Source organism: Coenobita brevimanus, chromosome 29 (genome assembly GCF_032717465.1).
Source record: "Coenobita brevimanus isolate Jiangsu-jjx chromosome 29, ASM3271746v2, whole genome shotgun sequence".
NCBI lineage: Eukaryota > Metazoa > Arthropoda > Malacostraca > Decapoda > Coenobitidae > Coenobita > Coenobita brevimanus.
Window position 1 is genome coordinate 2,371,739 of NC_136982.1, and position 24,216 is coordinate 2,395,954.

The window sequence follows — 24,216 nt, forward strand, 5'->3', positions numbered from 1 at the left end:
TGTTGCTGATTACATACTATAATGTGGTATACAGACTGAAGACATCTAACAGGCATTTCATAAATGACAGTAAAAAATTTGGAGGTTCCTTACATCCTCCTGCACTTACTCTTAACTTCTTCAGTTTGGTGATTTATTTTTTAAGCCTCTTCTTGCTACAGTACTACCATGTGATTTTACTAAACTTAGTTCAGATTCTGAAACTGGAGGGGTTAGGTATACTAAATGCTCAATCGACTCCTACAATACTATCCATCCATCCATCATCCAATCCTACACTGCCCCATGAGAAGCATTGGTACTGCAATAAAATAAAATAACTGAATAAAATCATCAGGCGGTAAAAAAAGTAGCAGCCAATCCCGTATTACCTACTTCAAGATATGGGGAACAGATGCTAAGCTACCACAGTCTGGTAAATTTAAAAGTATATGACCAGCCTACTTCCCATGATGGCACTACATAATGAAAAAGCCTGACCGTCAGTGCTTGGAGACTGAACCTTTGCAAGACTGTCATTACAGTACAGGGGTTTAATAATGCAAGGACTACCAAAAGTAGAGAAGGGATTTCAATTTAGCATGAAAGGCATAAAACATCACTGCAGATTACATCAATTTTAACAATTCTGAAGTCTTTATAGTTTTAAAAATAAAACCAAATACCATATTCCAGAACTGTGTTGAAATTGATCAAAGACTTACTGATATGTTTAATGTTCCTCACAACAAAAATCCTTACATTATATTTAGCAGACCCTATACATCTGTAACAGCTAACATTATTTCATAATTTACCATGAATGTGGAATACGAGGACACATCACTGGCAATGCTCGAGAAGTTGCCTTTACTTGCTGGGCTGGCCTGACTCAGAATTGTGTTCTGGTTGCGTTCTCGAAGCACAGTTGAATTGCCTCGGGTGGGCGTCTGGGTTCAACATGCAAAAGTTACAGTCCATCCTCATTTAAAGTTGTCATTATTATAATACAGTAGACAGCTGATGAATAAACATCTTCTGTTTTCTTTTCTCAACTTAAATACTGCTTATGCTTTTGCGCTTCAAAACTTCAATCAGATGCATGTCTATCATTTAACCTCAGAAATGCAAAGCCGCAGTTTGTGAGGGAGTGCGAGCAACAGCTCGTGCTGTGCCTTTGTCTACTGCACTTACTCACCTGCCACAGCCAAAATAAACACACATTGTTATCTCAGAGTAGCTGCTCTTTTGTCACACTGCCACCCACCAGTGTCCCAGCTTCAATCTTGACACCATGAAGGGTGGTAACATGTCATTCTCATCTGATGACACTGTTTAATGACATCAAACCTACTCGTACAGCCTTACTCACGTTGCTACACTCAAACATTGACAGAAAATCCTACTTTCTTCACTGTCATGTGCTCAGTATCTTTATCAATGCAATTCTATGATTTTAACATATTTAATATACGCAGTACTGTACACTCAAACCTCGATATAAGGTACCTCCATTTATGGGAGTTCGGATTTAAGGGACTCCATATTCTACCTGACAAACGGACAAGACCGTTAAAAAATGATACGTAATATCTAGGTCATACACATTAATATGTTTCTTTATACAGTACCCGTAAAATAATATTCATAACCATATATTGTATATAAGTAAGATAAGTAAAACAATCATTGCATTTCATAAGACTGTCTTTATATGTGGTAAAACAATGGACATTTTCAAGTAGGGGACAAGTTGATTCCCCATTTAGTCCCTTAAATCGAAGTTTGAGTGTATATATGAACTAATATCTACGTAAATCAGAAAACAATGCTCAGTATCTTTATCAATGCAATTCTATGATTTTAACAGATTTAATATACACAGTATATATGAATTAACGTCTATGTGAATCAGAAAACAACAAAAACATTTAGGTCTGCCATGTAAACATGTCAAACAATTCCTGCTGATCACTGTAGCTTGTAAGAAAGCAGGCATAAATAAGTCGGACAGATACCTATAATGCACTGTAATATGAAACTTATTTACAGCGATATGCCAACAGCAAAAATAAACAATGACTCATAACAATATGTTGAGGCTTACAGATGTTATTGAACTTCCAGATGATGATTCTTCTCCAATTCGTCTCAGCTTAGCTGTCCTATGGGTGTCATTGCGAGGGAGTCTCCTCTTCATAGATATTGAGTGATTCTTTGTTGTTCCCATTCGAGAGTCATTCTGTGCCTGCTTCAAGCGTGCAGAATGCTGAAAATTAAGCACAAAACACTGTCCTAGAAAGACAATATGTAGTGCTTACTAGTGGTGTTTGTAAGTGCTAAAGTGTGAGGGATGGAATCACTGTTACCCAGAAGCTCTTAAAAAGTTCATAACTGCTGAAAACAGTAAGCACTATGGTACTAAGCTTTGTCTCTACAGGCAATCCTTGCAATATTCTTATGACGACTTAAGTCATGTAAACAAGTCATCACATATCCTCATTTTTGGTTTTATGTTGGTTTTCCATGTAGCAAGTGTCAGATGGGTTTACCTAATAGCACTCGTCCACTGTGCTCTGTTCACAGCACTATTGTAATTTCTTTAGATCTACAGCCAGCACAAGCCACCTCATTCCATGTTTTCCTCACTCTACCTCCCCTACACAACACACAAAACTCATCCTACAGACAGCTACCCAATACCCACCTTGGACTGTGAAAATTTTATCACAGGCTGGAGACCAATCAAGCATAAGTAATAAATGTATCAGTAAGAAAGATTAATCTCTTAACTAATCCAATACAGTCACTACTCGTTTTACGATGGGGTTACATCAGGTCATACCTTATCGTATACCGATTTTATCGTAAATCGGGAGATTGAAACACATTATAAAGGAGGGGTTACGTAATCTCAACTTCCCAAAGTCACCTAACCAAGACTGAACCATAAATGACAACCCACCTTCATTCATTCCTATGTTGGTCCAAGTCATCTCCAAGTCGTCCCCCCCGAGGCTGGGGGACAGCCTGTGCTTCCAGGCACTAGTGGTCAGCCTCTGAGTCAGACAGGAACAGGTTAGGGGGAGGGGAATTGGGCTGAGTGCTGATTGGTGAGGTTGGTGAGGCAATCGAGCAGCTGGTGGATGGTCTGGAAGTGATGGTGGTGGGGGGTCTAGTGGCAGCTGGCTTGAAGAAGGCAGTGATGCTGGTCTGTGAGGCTTGCCTCCGATGTCAGTCAAGGAGCTCATGATACACCTGTAAGGTCTGATTGACCTGGTAATGGGCATGGGAACTCCTGGTGGAAATTGGGTCACGTTCTCCCATTTGCTCCATAAACTCGTCAATGCCATTAATGAACCATGTAAGGAAGGTGCCTGATAGTTCACGCCGTGGCTGTACCTCTGGTTTGTACTCTGTCTCATGTGCCCTCTGTTCTTGAATTTGGAGTTCCTCATTTGACAGCTCTTTTGAGTGGCTCTGTAGCAGTTCCTCAACGTCTTCCTCATCAACCTCATGGAAGCCTGCCCTATGAGACAGGGACAGAATTTGCCCATGGATATCCTCAACAGATGAACCTGAAGTGTGAGAGGAAAAGCCAGGGAAGGAGTGCACACACTCAGGTCAAACTTTTTTCCAAACCAAGTTGAGTGTCTGTGGCATCACCTCCTTCCAAGCCAGCACGATGTTGTCGATGGCTGCCCTGATGTTGTATCCTTTCCAAAAACCCCTCACCGTCACCTCGGCGTCTGTATCTATGGCCCGCACCAATTGCTCCATGGTGAGGAGGAGGTAACGTGCCTTAACCCCTTCTTTATCGAAAATGTGATTTGATGTACTCCCGTACATCGCCAGTAAACACCCGTGAGACACCGGAACCGCTACCGTTGTACACTGGTACACCTTCTAATGAATGGCAGCTTATGGGCCTCAGGGGAGCCCGGTAAGGCTGTTTCTGAGGACCTCGGGTTAGCAACAGCTCTGTGTTTTGACAACAAAGACTGACGAAGTTCTGACAAATTCTGACATCATAAGATACGTCATGACTGAGCTGCGGTGGCACCAATGGCTTGCTCACTCATCTGTGATGTAACCTCTTTTAGACCAATCATTATTTTATTTATAATTTCTACTACAGATATCGTACTATATTTTCTACTGACATACGGCAAAGTTTACACCCCTTGGCCTGCCTGAGAGAGTCAGTTACCAAGCACTTGACCACGAGAGAGGGCGTACAGGATACTTTTCTCTCATGGCGTCTCTGGCAGATTCCGATAGTGACGAGTTTATTCCTCAAGAGGATACTTATTTCGATGTATTAGATGATGATGCAGCAGTGTCTGATGTGTCAGTAGATGACTGTGATCCTGAAAATGATAGCAAAGTTGATGTGAGTGAGGAGGAGGAGGAAATTAGTAGCGAACTTAGTGACGGTGCACTCTCGGCAACAAGTGGGTCAAGGTCGCCATCACCATCACGTGTGTCCACACACTTCATGCTCAGCTTACCAGGTAAATAAATAAGCCATCAATCTGTGGAGGACATTTTTTTCAAGCCAGTTTGTACAGTAGTTACCTGGGTAACAGTACTTTAGCATAAGATAAGTAAACTTATATACCGTAATAGTTTATTTTATAATATTTTTTTATTACCAACATCATACTGGGTTTATGTGATCATCAGTATACAAACAAATAAAAAAGAGTGAATGGTTTCGACGTGGCAAAAAATATACACTGCCCCTCACACTACGGGAGGGGGAGCTATCAGGTTGGTATGGGAGGTAAACGTAATGGTTACACTGGCGGGAGGGGTCGGTAAAGAAGGGGTTAATGGCAGCAATCACACCCTGATCCATTGGTTATAGGACAGAGGTGGTGTTTGGCAGTAAAAACATCACTTCGATGTTATCTACCCATTCCTGCATGACTGGAGGGTGGCTGGGGGCACTGTCCACCAAGAGAAGGAACCGACTGGTCAAGTTGCAACGGGAGGCATACTCCTTCAGCGCCCCCGACAGATAGCCAGAGACGTAGTTCTGGCAGAGGCTGATGGTAAGCCAGGCTTTTGGGTTGGCTTTCCAAATAACCCCCAGCTTTTCCTTGACAAACCCAGCCAAGGCCCTTGGGTTCTCCCAGTGATACACCATCAGGGGCTTCAGCTTTAGGTCTCCCTCAGCATTAGCCTCAAACAGGAGTGTAACTCTATCTTTTGACACTTTGAAACTTTGCGCCTTCTTCTCCTCTTGAAAGATGTAGGTCTTCTTTGACATCCGTTTCCAAAATAGCCTGGTTTTATCAAAGTTAATCACCTGTTTGGGGCTAAAGCCCCCTCTGGTGATTCGCTGTTGTAGTAGGGCGGGGAAACTGGCAGTGGCCCCAACGTCTGCACTCGCTGCCTCGCCGTGCAGGGTCAGTCCATTGAGGCCAGCCCGGTTCTTGAAGTGGACAAACCACCCGGGACTGGCCTTAAAATTCTCCTTTGGCTTCTCCACAGTCTTCTCCCTCACCATTTCCCACAATGGAAGGGCCTTGGTGGTGATGATGGACATTGACAGCGGCGCCTTTCGTCGGGTCTTGTCCTCCACCCACAGCTGCAGGAGGCGCTCCATATCCTCCATACAGGGATCTCTGACCTTGGTGATCCTCTTGGCCCCCACTGTGGAAGCAGTCTCACTTGCTGCAAGTACAGCCGCCATATTTTTCAGGACAGATGAGATGGTCGACAGGGGAAGCTTGAGGGAACTGGGAATCTTGCTGGGGCCTTGGCCATTCCTGTTCCTCCTAACAATGTCCAACTTAATATCTAGGGAGAGTGAACGCCTCATCCTCTTAGACAGGCCATCATTGCCCTCACTCGTCCGACGCTTCTTACCACCTCCCATAGCACTGTGGCACCCACCTGCACCATCCGTAACACTGTGGCGCTCACCTGCACCACCCGTAACATCAACCTTAGCACTGGGGCCCATGCCCGCACCAGCCTTAGCACTGGGGCCCATACCTGCACCACCCTTAGCACTGGGGCCCATACCTGCACCAACCATAGCACTGGGGCCTACACTGGCACTGACCTTACCACTGGGCACACAAATCCACAGTACTGTACAGTAATTCACCAAAAGAAACACTATCACACCAGTACAGGCAGAGTTACTCACGTACAGTAAATCATTGCAACAACACAATACAGTACAATAATCAAACTTGCATGAAGGTGGCCTGGTGCTACACGATGTCTACTGTAGTACGATGTTTGGCTGAGAGGTGACGATAACAGGGGGGCATACATGAACAAGTTGAAAAGACAGGGCTTTGAAGGGGTGGCGGGACCTGAACCATAACAGTGCGCTGCACGCCAGGGCCGCCATCTTGCCTGAGACAATCGATGGTCACCTTGCGTGTGCCTGGTGCTTTCCGATGGCAAAATCGTTATAGCGGGAAATTTATCATAAATCGGAATTTGGGGTGGAACTTTTCTATTATCGTTGTAGTGAATTATCGTAAACCGAATCATCGTAAAACGAGTAGTGACTGTACATTCTGTCATTTGCTATACCACTGGAAATCAGAACACACATTATCAGTGACTGATAAACTAAGATAACCAGAGAATTAAACCCAGAGATGGGCCAATTCACTTTTGTCAATCCAATTCCTATTCCAAGGGTATTGGACACGAGGTTACTAAGGAATATGTATTGAGTGCAAAGAATATATATGATAAGGAATAAAGTGATTTGCGAAAGATGAGTAGTAATGATGTCCATGGACACCAGAAGCTAAGAGTGTGTACTGAGACAGTATGGCCATGTGTAAAGAATGGTGAAAAGGATTTATCTGAGCAGGTTCGAAGGTGGGATGATGCTGGAAGGCCAAGAAGAAGGTGGATAGATACTGTGTATGGCCTAAGTGTATGAGAAAATCAATGTAGGAAGGCTGAAGCTAGGGAACAAATAGTGGATTGTTTTGTTTGGAATAATTATGTAGGAGTGTATGATGTGTTTGACAGCCATTTCTTACCCAGTGAGAAGACAGTGGCTGGATTAACTCGAGCTAAGCACGGTACTGCTAAGAGCATGAAGTGTGGATGGTTATGCCTGTGAGAAGGAGTCAGGAATCCAGGTGCTTGATTGGTGAGTGACAAAGTATGGCCTATTTAAATAGGCAAGCTGTAGATGGATATCCCTCCATCAGATTTGCTCTTCTTCTCAGCAAACTACCTGATCCCAACCTTGGGTGGGAAAAACAGGCTGGGATGATGACAATGACTACCTACAGCTAATCTTTGGTTAAATATTTAGTGTCCATGATAATGTGTGTAAATATATATCACTATCATATGGGCTCTAATTTTAAATAAAACAAGGCATGGGATACTTTACAGAAAGCATAGGAGTAGGAAAACAATCATACACACAGTCATTCAAACTTATAAAACTGGCTCCTTAAAAGTGAGAGCAGACATGAATGCACAGTGGATCTGCCTTATCCACACCTAATTTGTTCTAAACATTACCCACCAGTATTGTAAGTTTCAATATCACTCTGGCTCTTTTCTCCATATAAAGATGGGATGAAGCAAGATACATGAACAAGGTATGAGAAAGTAAGAAAGTGGAAGAACTACCAACATCAACACCCAATAAAATGGTCCACACAGTCATTCATCATTTCTTCCATTCAGATCTCGCCTCATATGCACTATAATTATTTGGTGCTAGTCCTGCCACTCTAACTGGCCTCACACAATATTTGCTGCTGTTGTTGTTTTGGTTCCAGGTTCATCTAAATATGAACCCAAAGGAGTACAAACATAAGTCACTGCTCTCCAGCAGCCTACTGTTTTTCCTCTAGGGCATAGGGAGCTGAAGGGTGTTTTTATAAGGGCAGGTGTGCCACTCCATTAAGCCATCTCTCTCCAACACCACAACTCTGTCACGAGGTGCAAATACGAGTTGTTTTCATCTCAAACTTACAAGCACCACTAATGCAGTTAATGGTATAATCATTCACTCTTCACCATCCATCTACAATGCAGCTCTCTCTTTACTGTCTATGGAAGCTCATAGCTAATCCTATGCAAGGCCTTCCCATTCACCAAATTCATTCCATCTCATGCCCCTTGTTTCACACAAAACCATCATATTACACCTTTCTTCTGATGCTAAAGAGGGATGCCATTACATCATGGCAGTGATACAGCTGGGCTGGGATGCCTGGTTGTGCAAACACTCCTCAATCCCTCAAAAGTAGGATGGCAGACTGCGAAGAAGGGTAACTTTAGCCTGCAGTCCACTGGGTTCGTGTTCAGATAAGCCTAGGGTTGTGACTATTACCACTATTACTACACCTTCCTTCTTTGAACTTTCACTACAGTACTTAACTTTTTTATAGTAATCATTCATACTGCTCACATTCCACACAGCCAGGAGCCTACCCAGTTTCACTGGGCCATGGCAGGCACAAGACTCAGCTCTGAGGCAACCTGGACCATTTTACAGAAGATTTTGGGGGGTAAGGGGATTCTTGGTCCACATCTGATACAATAAACAATACATAATACATTAACTTCCTCACCTTCTTTTCTTTCTGATGCTCCTTTTGCATATGGTAATTATGCCACTGGTCAACAATATAATCTGCTACTCTCTTGCCATTAACAAGGAAGGGACGATCCTGCTGTTTTTCCCACAAGGCCACCATGTCTTCAAGCTCCTTCTCAACACGTGGAAGTTCCTGTTTTGAAGGAGTAATAAAATGCAACAATGACAAAGATACAATCTGCTCCATGATATTAGCTTCAAATTCAGCCCCTTGAACCTGGTGATGTATATTTTGTTTTATCCATACTGTTTACGAGATTATTTTATTTACCATAATTGAGATTTTCAAACAGCAGGTGTTAAAACTGCCATCATTAACCCTTTCACTAATACAGAGCCTTTCCAAGTGGAATAAAATCACCTAAAGGTATCAAAAATTGGATAAAATTACATCAATGGTTTGAAGTACCTTATCTGTTAACATGATTTCCATCAGTGGCAAACAAACCTATTAATTAAACACAGGTTAAGTAATGGGTATTAGATTATACTTCTCTCAAAATCACATGAACAATAATTAATACGTAACTTGGAACACCACTACGGACAGAGTAACTCACATTCCTGACTCTATTCCTCTCTTTTTCCTCCTGTAATAAGGCACCTCCACGGTTACTCCTCAGGCGGGTGGGGTCACTGGCTCTCTCCTCAAGCTGTACAAATTTCTTCCACAACTGAAGGACAAATAACAAAGCTAGTGTTAGGAAGGGGGATCAATGGTATATGAAGTACATTTGTCAAATTACAGTATATCATAAATAGCTAAATCAAAGACTGGATAAATTAACCAGACAGCTATACATTTTTAAAAATTAAAGTAGACAGGTGTGGCTTGAAAATGAAAAGTCAAGAGTACGAGCAGTGCAGAAGGGACTGCTAAGGAATGTCTGTGGAGTAGAGAGTGGACAGGATATGGAACAATGTGATTTGTCAAAGATGCAGAGTGAGGAAAACTGTGGACACCAGAATCGAAGAGAATGTACTGAGATGGTTTGATCACGTGGAGAGAATGGATGACAAGAGAGTAGTAAAAAAGGTATATCTGAGCAAATCTGAAGGAGGGAGGAGGCAAGGTAGGCCAAGGAGAAGGTGTAGGGATATGGTGGATGGTGTGTGAGGAAGATAGGTATGTAAACTGATGACGCTAAAGGACTGACAAGAGACCAAGCTGGATGAATGAATTTTGTACAGAGAACCTCATAACAAAGGATCTGGCATCCCTTTTTTAATGTGGCAACATTTGGACTGACTCTATCAGACAGGTATATGTGAAGCTACAGAACATGATTTTTTTTTGGCCAATCTGATGGAGCCAAGATTCCGTGGGCTTGAATGATGAGTGAATGGTAGAGTGGCCCACTGAACTGGGCAAACCTGGGCTGTCTGGACGTTGCTACCCCTCACCCTGTCCTAGGGTGGGAAAGGAGGTCTGGATGATGATGATATGTATGTGTGTATGCATCTATCTATCTATCTATATATATATATATATTATATATATATATATATATTATATATATATATATATATATATATATATATATACAGGTATATATATCCATCATCCAATCCTTCATTGCCCCATGAGGAGCATAGGAGCCCGGGGCTAAGCAGTTGGTCCCGGCATTTAAGACGAGAGTGACCAGCCTCACTCATCCATGAGTGGCATTACATAAGCAATCAACCCCAACTACCCCTTGGATATAAACCTTCACCAGTTCAATCCGATTGGAGAGCAATAATTACTCACTAAACCACCAGGTGCCAAAATTTGGTTATATGGTTACCACCCAACGTAGTAAATGGTTTCCTGGTGTATAGGAAGCCATTTGGCTTGTCACTCAGTGTAGAGTCACCCACAAGCAGAAGGAAGAGGAAAGAATGAAGGAAAGAAAGACAGAAGAGGAAGTGTATAGTTATCCGTAGGCAGAAGGACAAGGAAAGAATGACGTAAAGGAAGACAGAAGAGGATGGAAGGAAAGAAGGATGGAGGAGAGGAAAGGGCAGACACCCGACAGCAGCACTACATCGAGTGAGTGGATGGTGAGCGCCCTCACCTACCACAATTATATACATATATATATATATACACACAGTGGTCCCTCGCGTTTAGCATGTTTCATGTTAGCGATTTTCGCGTTTAGCGATAGGTTAGAAAAGGTACCAATCCCACACATTTAGCAACTGTCTTATGCGTTTAGCGATGTGGGACGTGAAATGCCTTGTCTGTCTGCCACCAGACCGCCATTGTTATCATTATTATGAGTGTCTGACAACCTTGGATACTTTTTTTTTTCTCTCAGTGTCGAGCATTTGGCGTTTTTCACTGATGAGTAGATGTATAACCATACAGTACTGTATCTGTATAATGTATTGCTAATACACCGTGTTTCATTTTCAGCACTTAAAGCAGGAAATCGGGGGACAAAAAGTTGACTTGGAGGGTGAGTGCAGACTAACTGATATTTTTCACACATAAAGTATACTTTGCACCTAGTGATGGTTTTGCCAGACTAATTAAATCACTAAACGTGAGGGACCACTAAAGTACATACAAAAATATTTGCACAAAAACTACTGTTACTGTACCTGATCTCTCCGCTTCAAGTTCAGGAATATATTCTTCCACTCCTGGTAGTATGCTTGGAGTCTTTGTACTTCATTGTCATGAGCTTCAAGGCTTTCCTCAGTGTACTCCTCTGAAGAAGGCAATGATGTTCATCAACTATTTAACACAACAAATTCTTAATGACTTATCTGTTGTTTCTAAACATTATGGAAATGGAATTTAATGCATCAGATAATGAAACCACAGTAACTCACCATGTATTGGACTACCAAAGGGATGCAACCTGGTCTGACGAAGGCCAATAGTATGACACACCAAAGGCCATTCAACAGAGTAGCAGTACTAATTTAAAGCTGCTTTGCTTAGTAGTTTCAATATTTAAGCTGCTAATGAATTAGCACTTGTTTTTCGACTGATGTTGCTCAGGAATGATCCTGAATTAGTTCTTAACTTAGAATGTTATTTGTGCTTTCAGTCCCTCAATCAACAATCTAAAGCATGCCCTACTGATATATCCTGTATATATAACAAAATACGGTAACTGATATTTCCAGAAAAACTTCAAAGAAATACCTGGTATGCAAGTCAGAAAGTGAATAAAATAACCATCTCTTGAAAAAATATCCCTTTTCATCTGCCAGCAAGTGGCATCATTAATCTTGCAGTTTATTCTAAACTTCTGGGATTCAGTCAACATGTGGATATGTCAATGGTATGGCACATGAGAGAAAATTCACAACTAAGAGGAGTGGAAATGGAATTACTGAGGAATGGTTCTGTAAGTAGTACAATTGGGTGGATAAGATTTGAAAGCATAGGCTCATAATACTATCATTATTAAAAATAATGATAACCCTAATTTCCAGTTGAGAATATGGGGTGGGTTGGAAACTGAAACAGGTGAAAGGGAGACTCCAAAAGAATGACAATTATCTACTGAGAGCCTGGTGAATTATGTCACACACATTCCTATATAAATCAAGCATTCCAGGTCTTGACTTCATCTCCCCAGCACAATCTATCATCACACACTTTTTTCTTTTTAGATCTACAGCCAGATGCTTTACTCCTGAGGGGAAGGGGGCATACACAGCCTCCATATTACCCTGTCCTCTGCAAGCAGGCTGCCCTCCCTCAATTCACATCATCCTCATTCATCTCTCTCTCTCCACTCTACTACTGCACCTCATCTCCAGTTTCCTTCTCCTGCTCACTCATATATACTTTCCCAATCAATCTCTTATTCTCCATTCTTTTCACATGGTCAAAACATTTCAGGATATTTCTAATACTTTCCAGCACAACCGCACCAACACCTTAACTTCCTCATTTGTCTCCCTATCTCTTCATATAACTCTATATACTCATCTCAAATAACTCATTTCCACTTCATTCACTTCTGATTTTGAGTCTTTCTAACAAATTCCAAGCTTTCATTTTCATACATTAGGGGGAATGACAATTCTGCCATGCAGCAGCTTCTTTACTTTCATGTTCCTTTGTTATATATCACTCCCCTCAAAGTATCTGCTGCCTTCCTTCCCCACTGTACCCTTTTTTTGCACTTCAGTTTCTACACTCCTATCCTTGCTCACCACACTAATATACTTGTATTTGAAGGCACTCACATTCTCCATTTCCTGACCACTCAGCCTCAACTACGGACTGTGACATCCATTCCTCTCAAAACCATAATTTTACTATTTGCTACACTCACTTTCAAATTTCATTTTTAAAACTCACTTCACAAATACCCAAGGGGTCCAACCGCTGCTGTGAACGATTTCATACATACAGCATCCACTCATCTTGATGCTTTGTCAATTCATTTACTTTCTGAACTTCACAACCTTGCATCTTCATACTTCATAAACTACTGCATCCTGCCATCTTCTTGGCTTTCCACTACTTTTTCCACCATCAAACTAACCATTAATTCAAATATCTTACTATCAACATACGTGTGTGTGTGTGTGTGTGTGTGTGTGTGTGTGTGTATATGTGTGTGTGTGTGTGTGTGTGTGTGTGTGTGTGTGTGTGTGTGTGATGGGAGGGGCAGGGCTCATGTTTGGCGAGCCACAGCTCGCAAATACGAGTATTTTTTCCCTTCGACGAACAAATTTTACAAGCAAGTCGCCTTTTGGCGAGGAAAAAATACATCCACTTTGGTGAGGAGTACACTACAAAATAAATCTCACTTAAATGAACAAAACACACTGTGATCGATTATTAAGTCTTCCTTGTCGCCACTGTGAATGTTTAAAACCTCATTATATGATTCTAATCATCACAATGTGTAAATAAATACCGGTATATTTATTGCTCGTAAAATATTTCAGCTCATAGTCAGTTTGGCTACTAAAACTTTATTTGGCTCGTAAATTTGAAACTTTTTGAGCCAAATGGCTCGCAACCATCGGCAGTTAGCAAAAGCCCTGCGGGGGGTGTGGCTTCAACCTTCTCAGGATTTGCGTATTTCCTGTCACGAGAAAATTTTATATCCTAAAACAGGAAACAAACTTTAATTCGAGGCTCAGCTGTAGGTGAATACAATGATACTGTACTAGCAAAGTATGCAAGACATGTACTGTACATCTCTCAGAGGACTCCTTCCAAGACTGAATACTCCATCATGTGGTTTTGTATGGCTTGCCCATGATGTGGAGCTGAGAATTTTGATGGTCTGAGTGATAAGCTAATGAATTTATGACTCATTCACTGGGCACTGTTGACAGTTCTGCAACTTTTATGTCCCCCCCCCCCTTTTTTTTTTAAATCTCTCCAGCATCCTACTCACTCCATTACTTAAACAGAAACATATTTCTGCTATCAACAATGGTGAATACACAAAAAACAAGGTTCATAAAGGCAATTATTGGATATGAACAGCTATTGGCAGGTATAACACAAGTACAGTAAAACCTCGATATAACGGACTTCAATGGACCAGACTTCGCTTTTATCGGACTCGAGGAGCTACCAGACTAAATTCCTATATATTGGAAAAAGTCCAATAAAGTCAGAAGCAGTCCGGACTGCCTGACCACTTCAGGTATGCTCACGACAATAAGGTAAATAAAAGTCATGTTTATCAGTGTATAGTACAGTATTATTATATATATTGTACCATTCGATTAATGTAGTGAAGTTATAAGGCAGTACAGTACCGCAGTGGTAGTCAAAACAGTTTTAAAACGTTCATACGATCCGGACTAAAGTCTGATATATCGGAAAAAGTCCGGATTAGCAGGGGGAAGTCGGGATGTCGCTTTTATTGTAATTTCGCGTTTTTCAGACTGGCTTGGGCCCCAATTAGTCCGTTATAGTGTGGTCTTACTGTACTTACCTTTTAGATGCAACATAAATACTTTGACTAACGTTTCAGATGATGTCAGGAGATTTTATTGCGATCAAGATAAATCTTGGGTACCAAAATTTTAAAACAATACAGCATGTCCTTGTTTTATGATGAGGATGCACTTGAAAAAATCCATCACAAAACAACTGATCATATATTCAGTTATAACATGGGTTCAATGGGGATACATTATTGGCCAAGGGTCATCCATCCAACAAAGTTTAAAAACAAGTTTCAAACTTGCCTAAATTGGAAGTTATTTCATTTCACTTGCTGCTTTCCACCAACAGCAGCCTAAAGACTTACTTCCAATTCAACTAAACAGGTAATTATTTCACTTCACTTGCTGCCTGAACCCCAACATCACACTATTATTACATCATCATCATCATCTAATCCTGTGTTGCCCCATGAGGAGCATAGAAGCCCTAGGCTGGGCAAGTTGGACCCGACATTTAAGATGAGAGTGACCAGCCTCACTCATCCCTGAGTGACAATACATGAGCAATAAACCCCAACCATCCCTGTAAAGGCTCAATCCAATTGGAGTGCCTTAATTACCCACTAAACCACCAGGCACCATAATCTGGCTATATGGTTACCATCCAGCATAGTAAATGGTTACCTGGTGTACAGACCATTTGCCTTGTCACTCTGTGTAGTCACCCACAAGAAGAAGGAAGATGAAAGAATGAAGGAAAAAAAGACAGAAAATGGAGTGTAGAGTCACCCACTGGCATAAGGAAGTGGAAAAGAATGAAGGAATGACAGAAGAGGATGGATGGAAAGAAGGAAGGAAGGTAGGAATGGGCAGTCACCTGAGAGCAGCACTACATCAAGTGGGTGGATGCTGAGCACCCCCATCTATCAGTACTATTATTACATCTACAATAACACACTTGATGGTGACAGAGTTCAGAAACCATCTGGGAACAATCAAATAACTGTATACAATAACACACCCAACAGTGACAGAGTTCAAAGACCACTTTGGAACACTCAAATAACTGTAGCTTGCATCTTGGCGACCATGTAATTGAAACAGCCATCGCATATTGACCGGTCAAGCTTCATATGGGATCACAATGATTGTATGGGTGAAATGCAAGCATATACTGAAAAATGTTCCTAACTCTTTGGCCACTGTATAAGCAACTACAAACTGCATACCAGTTCTCTGTAAAATGAGGGTCTGCTGTATCACAATTACCATTCTGGTCAAATATATTACAATTCATATTTGATTCCAGCTTACAATGGATAAATTTATAATCAGCATATTTAAACAATGCAGCCAAAATATTAACATCCATCCATCACTCCATCATTTACTGTCAAATCAGGAGCATATGGGCCCAGACTGTGCTACTTGGTCCAGAGATTTCAAGCAACAATGACCAGTTGCCCTCACTTGATCAGGATTATATGAGCAAAGAACCAAACCAATGGGCTCAGGACTAGGCAGCTTGATTCAGAGATTTGAGGCAAGGTGACCATCTGCCTACCCTGGAGTAGCCTTATGTAAGCAAAAAACCTTAACCATCCCTTCAATATAACCCTTTATGAGGCACATTTGTCTGGGGCACTCACATCACTTCTCTGACATGAACCCTTAAGGGTCAAACCTTGTTGGAAAGAGTTAGCCCACTACACTACCAGGCTACCTACAAATATCGGCCTTGGAGTACACTTACCATGTGAATATGGTTCAAATGCATTCCTTTCAGACTCACTGATATAGCACTGCTCCCACAGACTCTCTAGCTGCCGTCGTTGCTGGTTAATTAACAGTGCCAAGTTTTCCCGCTTCAAATCTTCAAGCCGCTGCCACTCTTCATGGAGCTGATGGAAAATAATTCATGTTGCTACTGATAAATAAATCAGGAAAGTTACAAAAAAAAGAGAGAGAGAGAGAGAGAGAGAGAGAGAGAGAGAGAGAGAGAGTGAGTGATTTACAGTACAGTGGATTTCTTTTTCACCCAAGTTAGCAATAACCAAATACCAAAAAAATATTGTACCATTCCATTCCTGAACAAGTACTGCATCATCCACTGCCAATCTATCATATCATGCTAATACCTATACCAGGTTGTAACAGCCCTTGGTCACATATTAGTCACAAATGAAGACTACTGGTAAGTACAAAACTGCCCTTCTGGTTATTAGGGGGGGGGGGGAAATCCAGTATTCTGACAGAATATCTTCAAAGTCTGGCTGAGGATTTACAACCAATTGTAAAAAATATCGACTGGAGTTGCTGAAGCTTCAAGGAAATAAACAAAAACCATAACCCCACCCTCAAAACAAATACTGACTCAGTACCTAAAATTCCTATTCAAATGACACAATGACTACATACATTACTGTACATGGAAACATATAATTTATGGTAAGGGAAAGTATATACTCATCTGAAATAAATGTTTGTCAAATGTTACACAGCAAATATTAAAATTTTTGTTGTGAGAGCAGTGAAAAAAGAAAATTGCAAAAACGGAAAACCCTTGTACTGTATCTGCTTATTTACCATGTAAGAAATGTATACAGTACAGCTGTTTCTGCAAAAAATCTACTTAGTTTTATCCATCCATCATCCAATCCTATGTTGCCCCACGAGGAGCGTAGGAGCTCAGGGCTAGGCAAGTTGGTCCTGACATGTAAGATGAAAGTGACCAGCCTCACTCATCCCTGAGTGGCATTATGTGAGCAATAAACCCCAACCATCTCTTGGATATAAACTTATGCCGGCTCAATCCGATTAGAGCGCCTTAATTACTCACTGAACCACCAGGCATCATTATTTGGTTACTGTATATGGTTACCACCCAGTGTAATAAATGGTTTCCTGGTGTACAGGAAACCATTTAGCTTGTCACTCAGTGTAGAGTCACCCACAGGCAGAAGGAAGCGGAAGGAATTACTCCTCTTCATCATATCCTTACTTAATTACTCACTGAACCACCAGGCATCATTATTTGATTACTGTATATGGTTACCACCCAGTGTAGTAAATGGTTTCCTGGTGTACAGGAAACCATTTAGCTTGTCACTCAGTGTAGAGTCACCCAAAGGCAGAAGGAAGCGGAAGGAGTTACTCCTCTTCATCATATCCTTACTTATCGACACTACAACCTGCAGACCAGGAGATACTTTCATTTGCAAGAAGAGATATTGAGTAATAGTCTTTACATTGTTTCCCTAACTGCTACAGCATCCGAGATATTATGGTTTGAAAAGGCTATTTTCAGAAAAATGCCTGTAGTGATAGAACAACAGCGCTATAAATAGCCCGGCATTTAGGGGTTAAAGCAGTGTCTCCATACCACCTAGGGGGTATCAAAATGGGTTCTTGGTTTATCCAGAAAGGCATCTTTGAAAAGGTAACTATGACTAACTGGCAACTACTCATAGCTGCCTTTTAGTCCGCGGTTGAGCTGTTTGTTTACAGCCATTCTCTTTCCTCTTGTTTACAAAATATATTAGAGGGGGTAACAGGTTGACTAGGAGGTAATGGGGCTGAAAAAGCTTAAGAACCACTGAATTACCATACAGTATTTTATTCCCATGTTAGGTAGTAGCAACAGACTTGGGGTAACAGTAATATGTAATAGGAATAGTAACAGATTAAAAATCATGGCTGTAATAGTAAGAGTAATAGAAGGCAAAGCTATAGATAATAGTATATTACTTTCCTATTAGACATTTAAATAATGCAGCATTATATATATATATATATATATATATTTACACTTCCTCTTCTGTCTTTCTTTCCTTCATTCTTTTCTCTTCCTTCAGCCTGTGGGTGACTCTACACTAAGTGACAAGCCAAATGGTTTCCTGTACACCAGGAAACCATTTACTATGCTGGGTGGTAACCATATAACCAAATTTTGGCACCTGGTGGTTTAGTGGGTTATTTATTGAGCTCCAATCGGACTGAGCCAGTGAAGGTTTATATCCAAGGAGTGGTTGGGGTTGACTGCTCATGTAACGACACTCAGGGATGAGTGAGGCTGGTCACTCTCATCTTAAATGTTAGGACCAACTGTCTAGCCCCGGGCTCCTACGCTCCTCATGGGGCAGTGTAGGATTGGATGATGGATGGATGTATGTATGTATATATATATATATATATATATATATATATAAAATTGAACTAAGCAGAAGTTTAATTTGTTACATATGAATTTGTTTCCATGAACTTAAAAGTTTAATGTGGCAAATTATTCTTTCAATATAATGTAATACAGTACCTCACTGGCCAATGGTTATATACAGTCCTTAAAATTGTAGTGATCCACTTAAAACAAATATCAATACTGGTTACCCTTTGTCATTTAAAATAACCTTCTCACCTTAGACCTTAGTTATCTTTTGGCTGCTCACCATGATGCAGGTACACCTCAGGAGACCATGCAGAACAGACAGCAGCCTACTAGCCATCAAATGATCAAGACATACTTGTGCATTATATGGGACAGCCTCCCAATAATAATGATAATGATAACCATTTTCAATTTAAATTACTACCGTTATTGCAAATAATATATTAATAGTAATAGTAATAGATGAGCAAGTATTAATAACAGTAATATAACAGATAACCACTAAAGTAATAGTAATATAACAGAGAACAACTGAAAGTAACAGTAATAGAAACCCAGTAATAGACCCCATGTCTGAGTAGCAATGGGATTAAATAAGGCTACATCAAATCCCTCCACTACAAGACGACTCTGAGAAGACATATACAGTAAGCTCAACAGAGGAAGAATAAAATAAACAATGTCATTGGATTGGAGTTCAATGACACTTACAAAGCTATATTCCACATTCACTACACTCATAATCACATAAAGACAGCCAACTGATTTCCTCTGAAACACTGTATCCAATACTGAACCCAGCTGACTGCCATAATGGATTCTCCACCTCTACATGTAAGATATGGATAGAATGAGTAAAGAAAGGCTGGTGAAACAGGAGAATGAGTGTAGGAAAGTGGTGAAATTGATATCTGTGAGTGAATCTAATGGTGGTGGGAAGAGATAATGTAGGCCAAGAAGGTGGATGGAAAAGGGAAGAGAATGTGCGAAAGCACAGTACAGCAGCTGATGAGCTATGAATCTGACATGAAAGTAAGTCATGTTTATAGTTTTCCCTCTTTCATACTTTCTCCTAATGTTTTTTGGGTCATATTTCACCCCATACAAAGGCAGCAAAAAAAGGTCAGGATGATGATGATGACTAATGTAGGCCATGGCCATGTCACGGAAATGTTGTTGACAGTTCCCCAATTTTCATACTTTCTCTTTTTCTGTTTCTTGATCCTACAATACCCCATCCTTAGGTGGGAAAAAACAGTGAGGATAATGACACCTCATTTCCTGTGATATATTAGGTGAGTGCAACCAAGAACAAAAAAAGATAAATAAGAAATCTGGAGCAGAAACAGATCAGGTAATAAGCTTACCTTAGTTAACATAGAAGGTGTGTGACCATATATGGAAGCAAGGAAATTGTCACGCTCGGTTGGATCCACTTCAAGGCGACTGTACAAGTGTTGTATTTTCTCTTGCAGCTCAAGACTCTCCTTTTCATTTTCTTGCACCTAATGAAAAAATAAACAAACATGTGTAAATAAATACTGCATATATTGTAGAGACCAAACACCCCTCCTCTAGATCTGGGGTTGGCAACCTTTCATGGACTGGGGGCCAGGACTGCTCTGTTACTCAGCTGGTGGGCCAAATGTTTTGAACTTGTTAAAGACTGCATCCCCTCCTCCAGTAATAATAATAATAATAATATGAATAATATCAATATGAAAATACAGTACAACCTCGATATAACAGGCTTCAATAGACCAGAATTCGCTTTTATCAGACTTGAGGAGCTACCGGACTAAATTCCTATATATCAGAAAAAAGTCTGATAAAGCCAGAAGCAGTCAAGACTGCCTGACCACTTCAACTATGTTCACCACAATAACGCAGGCATGGGGTGATTACTAGGGTATTGTATTCGATTACGATTACTTCGCAAACTTCAGATTACGGTTACGATTATGATTACAGTAAAAGTAAGAGTAATCGATTATGATTACATAAGAAGTAATCACGATTACATGTGCTGTTATGCACTATATAATTATGAGCACGTTTCTTTTATACTTGACACTGATTAAGTAAACAGCAGAAGTTAGTTTTTCATCCATCCACCCATCATCCAATTCTACGTTGTCCCATGAGAAGCGTAGAAGCCCGAGGCTAGGCAATTTGGTCCTGACATTTAAGATGAGTGACCAGCCTCGCTCATCCCTGAGTGGCATTACATGAGCAATAACCCCAACCACCCCTTGGATATAAACCTTCATCGGCTCAATCCGACTGGAGCGCTGTAATTACTCACTAAACCACCAGGCACCATAATTTGGTTATATGGTTACCACCCAGCGTAGTAAATGGTTTCCTGGTGTACAGGAAACCATTAGGCTTGTCACTCAGTGTAGAGTCAGCCATAGGCACAAGGAACAGGAAAGAATGAAGGAAAGAAAGACAAAAGAGGGAGTGTAAAGTCAACCGTAGGCAGAAGGACGAGGAAAGAATGAAGTAAAGAAAGAAGAGGAAGGAAGGAATGAAGAGAAGAGAGCAAAGGGCAGACACCCGAGAGCAGCACTACATCGAGTGAGTGGATGGTGAGCGCCCCCACCTACCACAAAGTTAGTTTTTAAAAACAAAAACATCGTCCAGTAATATAAAACTGATATTTTCTAGGGATATATATCTTATATGCAAATCATTTTCATAAGAACTGCCTGCATAAGGAAGAACATAGGGTTAAGCTCTGCAGAATCTATGGCTACTGTTATTCTGGATAAAAATATACTGTACAGTGCTTTGTCCAGTAAGTTGTTCCTTTATTTTTTTGCCAATCTGCAATACAAATTTGTTTTAATAATTCATGCACCGAGACTTTTCTTCACTTTGTCCTTGACCCTTTCATTCTATTAACTTTTCTACCAACTGAGATCTTCCCAGGTGATATTATTATAGCTTAGGAAGGATATTATATGGAAGCTTCTAAGTGATAACCTACAATTCACTTTTGTTTTCATATTGCTTATGGACTTGTATGGTGTATATTTGACTGTTTGACACTGAACTACAGTATTTTATTCTTGACGAGCATTTGTGGAAGAATAACTTATCCGGGGTCGTGTAATTGTAAAAGTAACCATGATTACGATTACAATATGAGAGTAATCAATTACAACTGCGATTACTTTGGGGGAAAAAAAAAAAAATAAAATAAATAATCGATTACGATTACCCCATGTCTGACAATAAGGTAAATAAAAGACATGTTTATCAGTGTACAGTAGAGAATTATTATACATATCATACCATTTGATTAATGTAGTGAAGTTATAACACAGTAAAGTACCGCAATGGCAGTCAAAAGTTTAAAAACCATTCATGCGATCCAGGCTAATGTCTGATATGTTGGAAGAAGTCCAGGTTAGCTGGGGGAAGTCCAGATGTCGCTTTTATCAGAATTTCCCATTTTTCAGAATGGTTTGGGCCCCAATTAGTCCATTATAGTGAGGTCTTACTGTACAAGAATATACGTTAATCCATCCATATATCATCCAATCCTACGTTGCCCCATGAGGAGCATAGGAACCCGGGGTTAGGCAAGTTGGTCCTGACATTTAAGATGAGAGTGACTAGCCTTACTCACCTTTGAGTGGCATTACGTGCACAATAAACCACAACCACCCCTTGGATATAAACCTTCACCAGCTCAATCTGACTGGAGCACCATAATTACCCACTAAACTACCAGGTGCCAAAATTTGATTATTGGTTACCACCTGGCATAGTAAATGGTTTCCCGGTGTACAGAAAACCATTTGGTTTGTCAATCAGTGTAGAGTCACCCACAGCCAGAATGAAGAGGAAAGAATGAAGGAAACAAAGACAGAAGAGGGAGTGTAATGTCACCCGTGGGTAGAAGGACGAGGAAAGAATGAAGGACAGAAAGACAGAAGAGGATGGAAGGAAAGAAGGATGGACGAGAGGAAAGAGCAGACACCTGCGAGCATCACTGCATCAAGTGTGTGTATGGTGAGCGCCCCCACCTATCACAAATTTACATTATTAACTTTTCAAAGCATATTTTCTAAAACTATACTGAATACAATACAATTTTTATGAAATTAATGGATCAGAAACAAAAGAAATAACTTTCACAGAAACAAATATCACCATGTGTAGTAGAAATATTCAAATTATTTCCCCAAAGTTATACTGAATATAATTATTATAAAAATAATACATTAAAAAAAAGAAAGAAAGAAAAAAAAAAGACTCATTAAAACAATTATCACCATAAGTAACAGTTACAAAATATATTGCATGCATGTTATCATTTATCGCAGTCCAAAATATCGCACTGGGCAATAATTTTTGCACATCTGGCAGTGCTGGATCACTGAATGCTGAGTGCAGAATGTCACAGCCTCCTGATCTGAGCTCATCTGTTTGAATACAAACTTTTTAAAACAAACTAACTTTACTCGTACCTAGTGTTTGCCATAGTGATTAACACCCAGTAAGATTTACTGATTTTTCACTTACTTAGTAAGTGAAAAATGGGAATAGTCTTGTGAATTTGTGGAGCACGCTGGCAGGCCGGGTAAGGCCTGCAAGCCATAGGTTGCCAACCCCTGCACTAGGTCTTTTCCTCATATTAACACAGAAACAGAATCAGGACAATTATGATGACGAATTACAGTTACATGATTACTAAAGGAAAATAAGCTACATAATAAAAGTTGGCTGAAGTGGCATGTCTGAGAATCCTGACCAAATCACCAAAGCTGAACTGTCACAATAAAAACATTAGCCAAATAACAGTGATGATGAACACAATGAAGATGAACATCAGCATACAATTACTGATATGTGATAAAAGGCATCTACCACAATCATACAGCAGCTGGTAAGAGATAAAAGGCAACTCGTACAGAATCGTGCAACTGCTATATCAGATAAAAAATACCGAATCATACAGCAGCCGGTATGAAATCAAAGGAACTACACTGTATTGTAATACAGAATCATGCAGCTGCTGTATCAGAAAAAAGCAACAAACACAGAATCATACCGCGGCTGGTGTGGGATAAAAGGCAACTAACACCGAATCAGACGGTAGCTGGTATGAGATAAATGGGAACTGGGATATCTTACCAAAGCTGCAAAAAACAATCACTGGGTGTGTATATATATGTATATATATATAAAAGGGGGGGGGGGCAATGATGACATATACTGTCAGCAAAAATACTGCAGCAACCATCTTGTACCAAGGACTTCACTTAGAAAATATGACTAACACAAGCCAATCAATTACTCATTTAACAGCAAGATACTCTTCAGCACAACACAAAAAAGCAGAAATTTGAACAAACCTCTTTTTGCATAAGTGGGGTAACTGCATTCTTACCTTCTGCTCATAGTCGCAAGTAAGTCTCTTTAAGCGTTCAAGGTTAGCATGGGATAGGGTGAAGAGTTCTTCTATTTCAGAAAGAACAGTGTGCTCAAATGGGGTCCTATTTGTCTGCTCCAACTCTTTCATCAGGTGCTCCAGCACACCCTTCAGTCGCTGGAATGTCTTTTGTCGGTTCACCTGCAACCA

General features: G+C 40.5%; 1 protein-coding gene across 1 annotated transcript in view; it reads right to left on the reverse strand.

The window, feature by feature from the left end:
- LOC145394904 (protein regulator of cytokinesis 1-like) overlaps positions 1-24,216 on the reverse strand; it is a 40,737-nt gene that overhangs the window by 1,765 nt on the left and 14,756 nt on the right. The window contains exons 5-12 of the mRNA XM_080268655.1: positions 24,025-24,207; positions 19,988-20,125; positions 16,209-16,356; positions 11,177-11,286; positions 9,148-9,261; positions 8,562-8,720; positions 2,087-2,248; positions 798-929 (exon numbers count right to left, since the gene is read on the reverse strand). Coding sequence (XP_080124781.1) covers positions 798-929; positions 2,087-2,248; positions 8,562-8,720; positions 9,148-9,261; positions 11,177-11,286; positions 16,209-16,356; positions 19,988-20,125; positions 24,025-24,207 — 1,146 coding nt within the window. The remainder of the gene's footprint in view (positions 1-797; positions 930-2,086; positions 2,249-8,561; positions 8,721-9,147; positions 9,262-11,176; positions 11,287-16,208; positions 16,357-19,987; positions 20,126-24,024; positions 24,208-24,216) is intronic.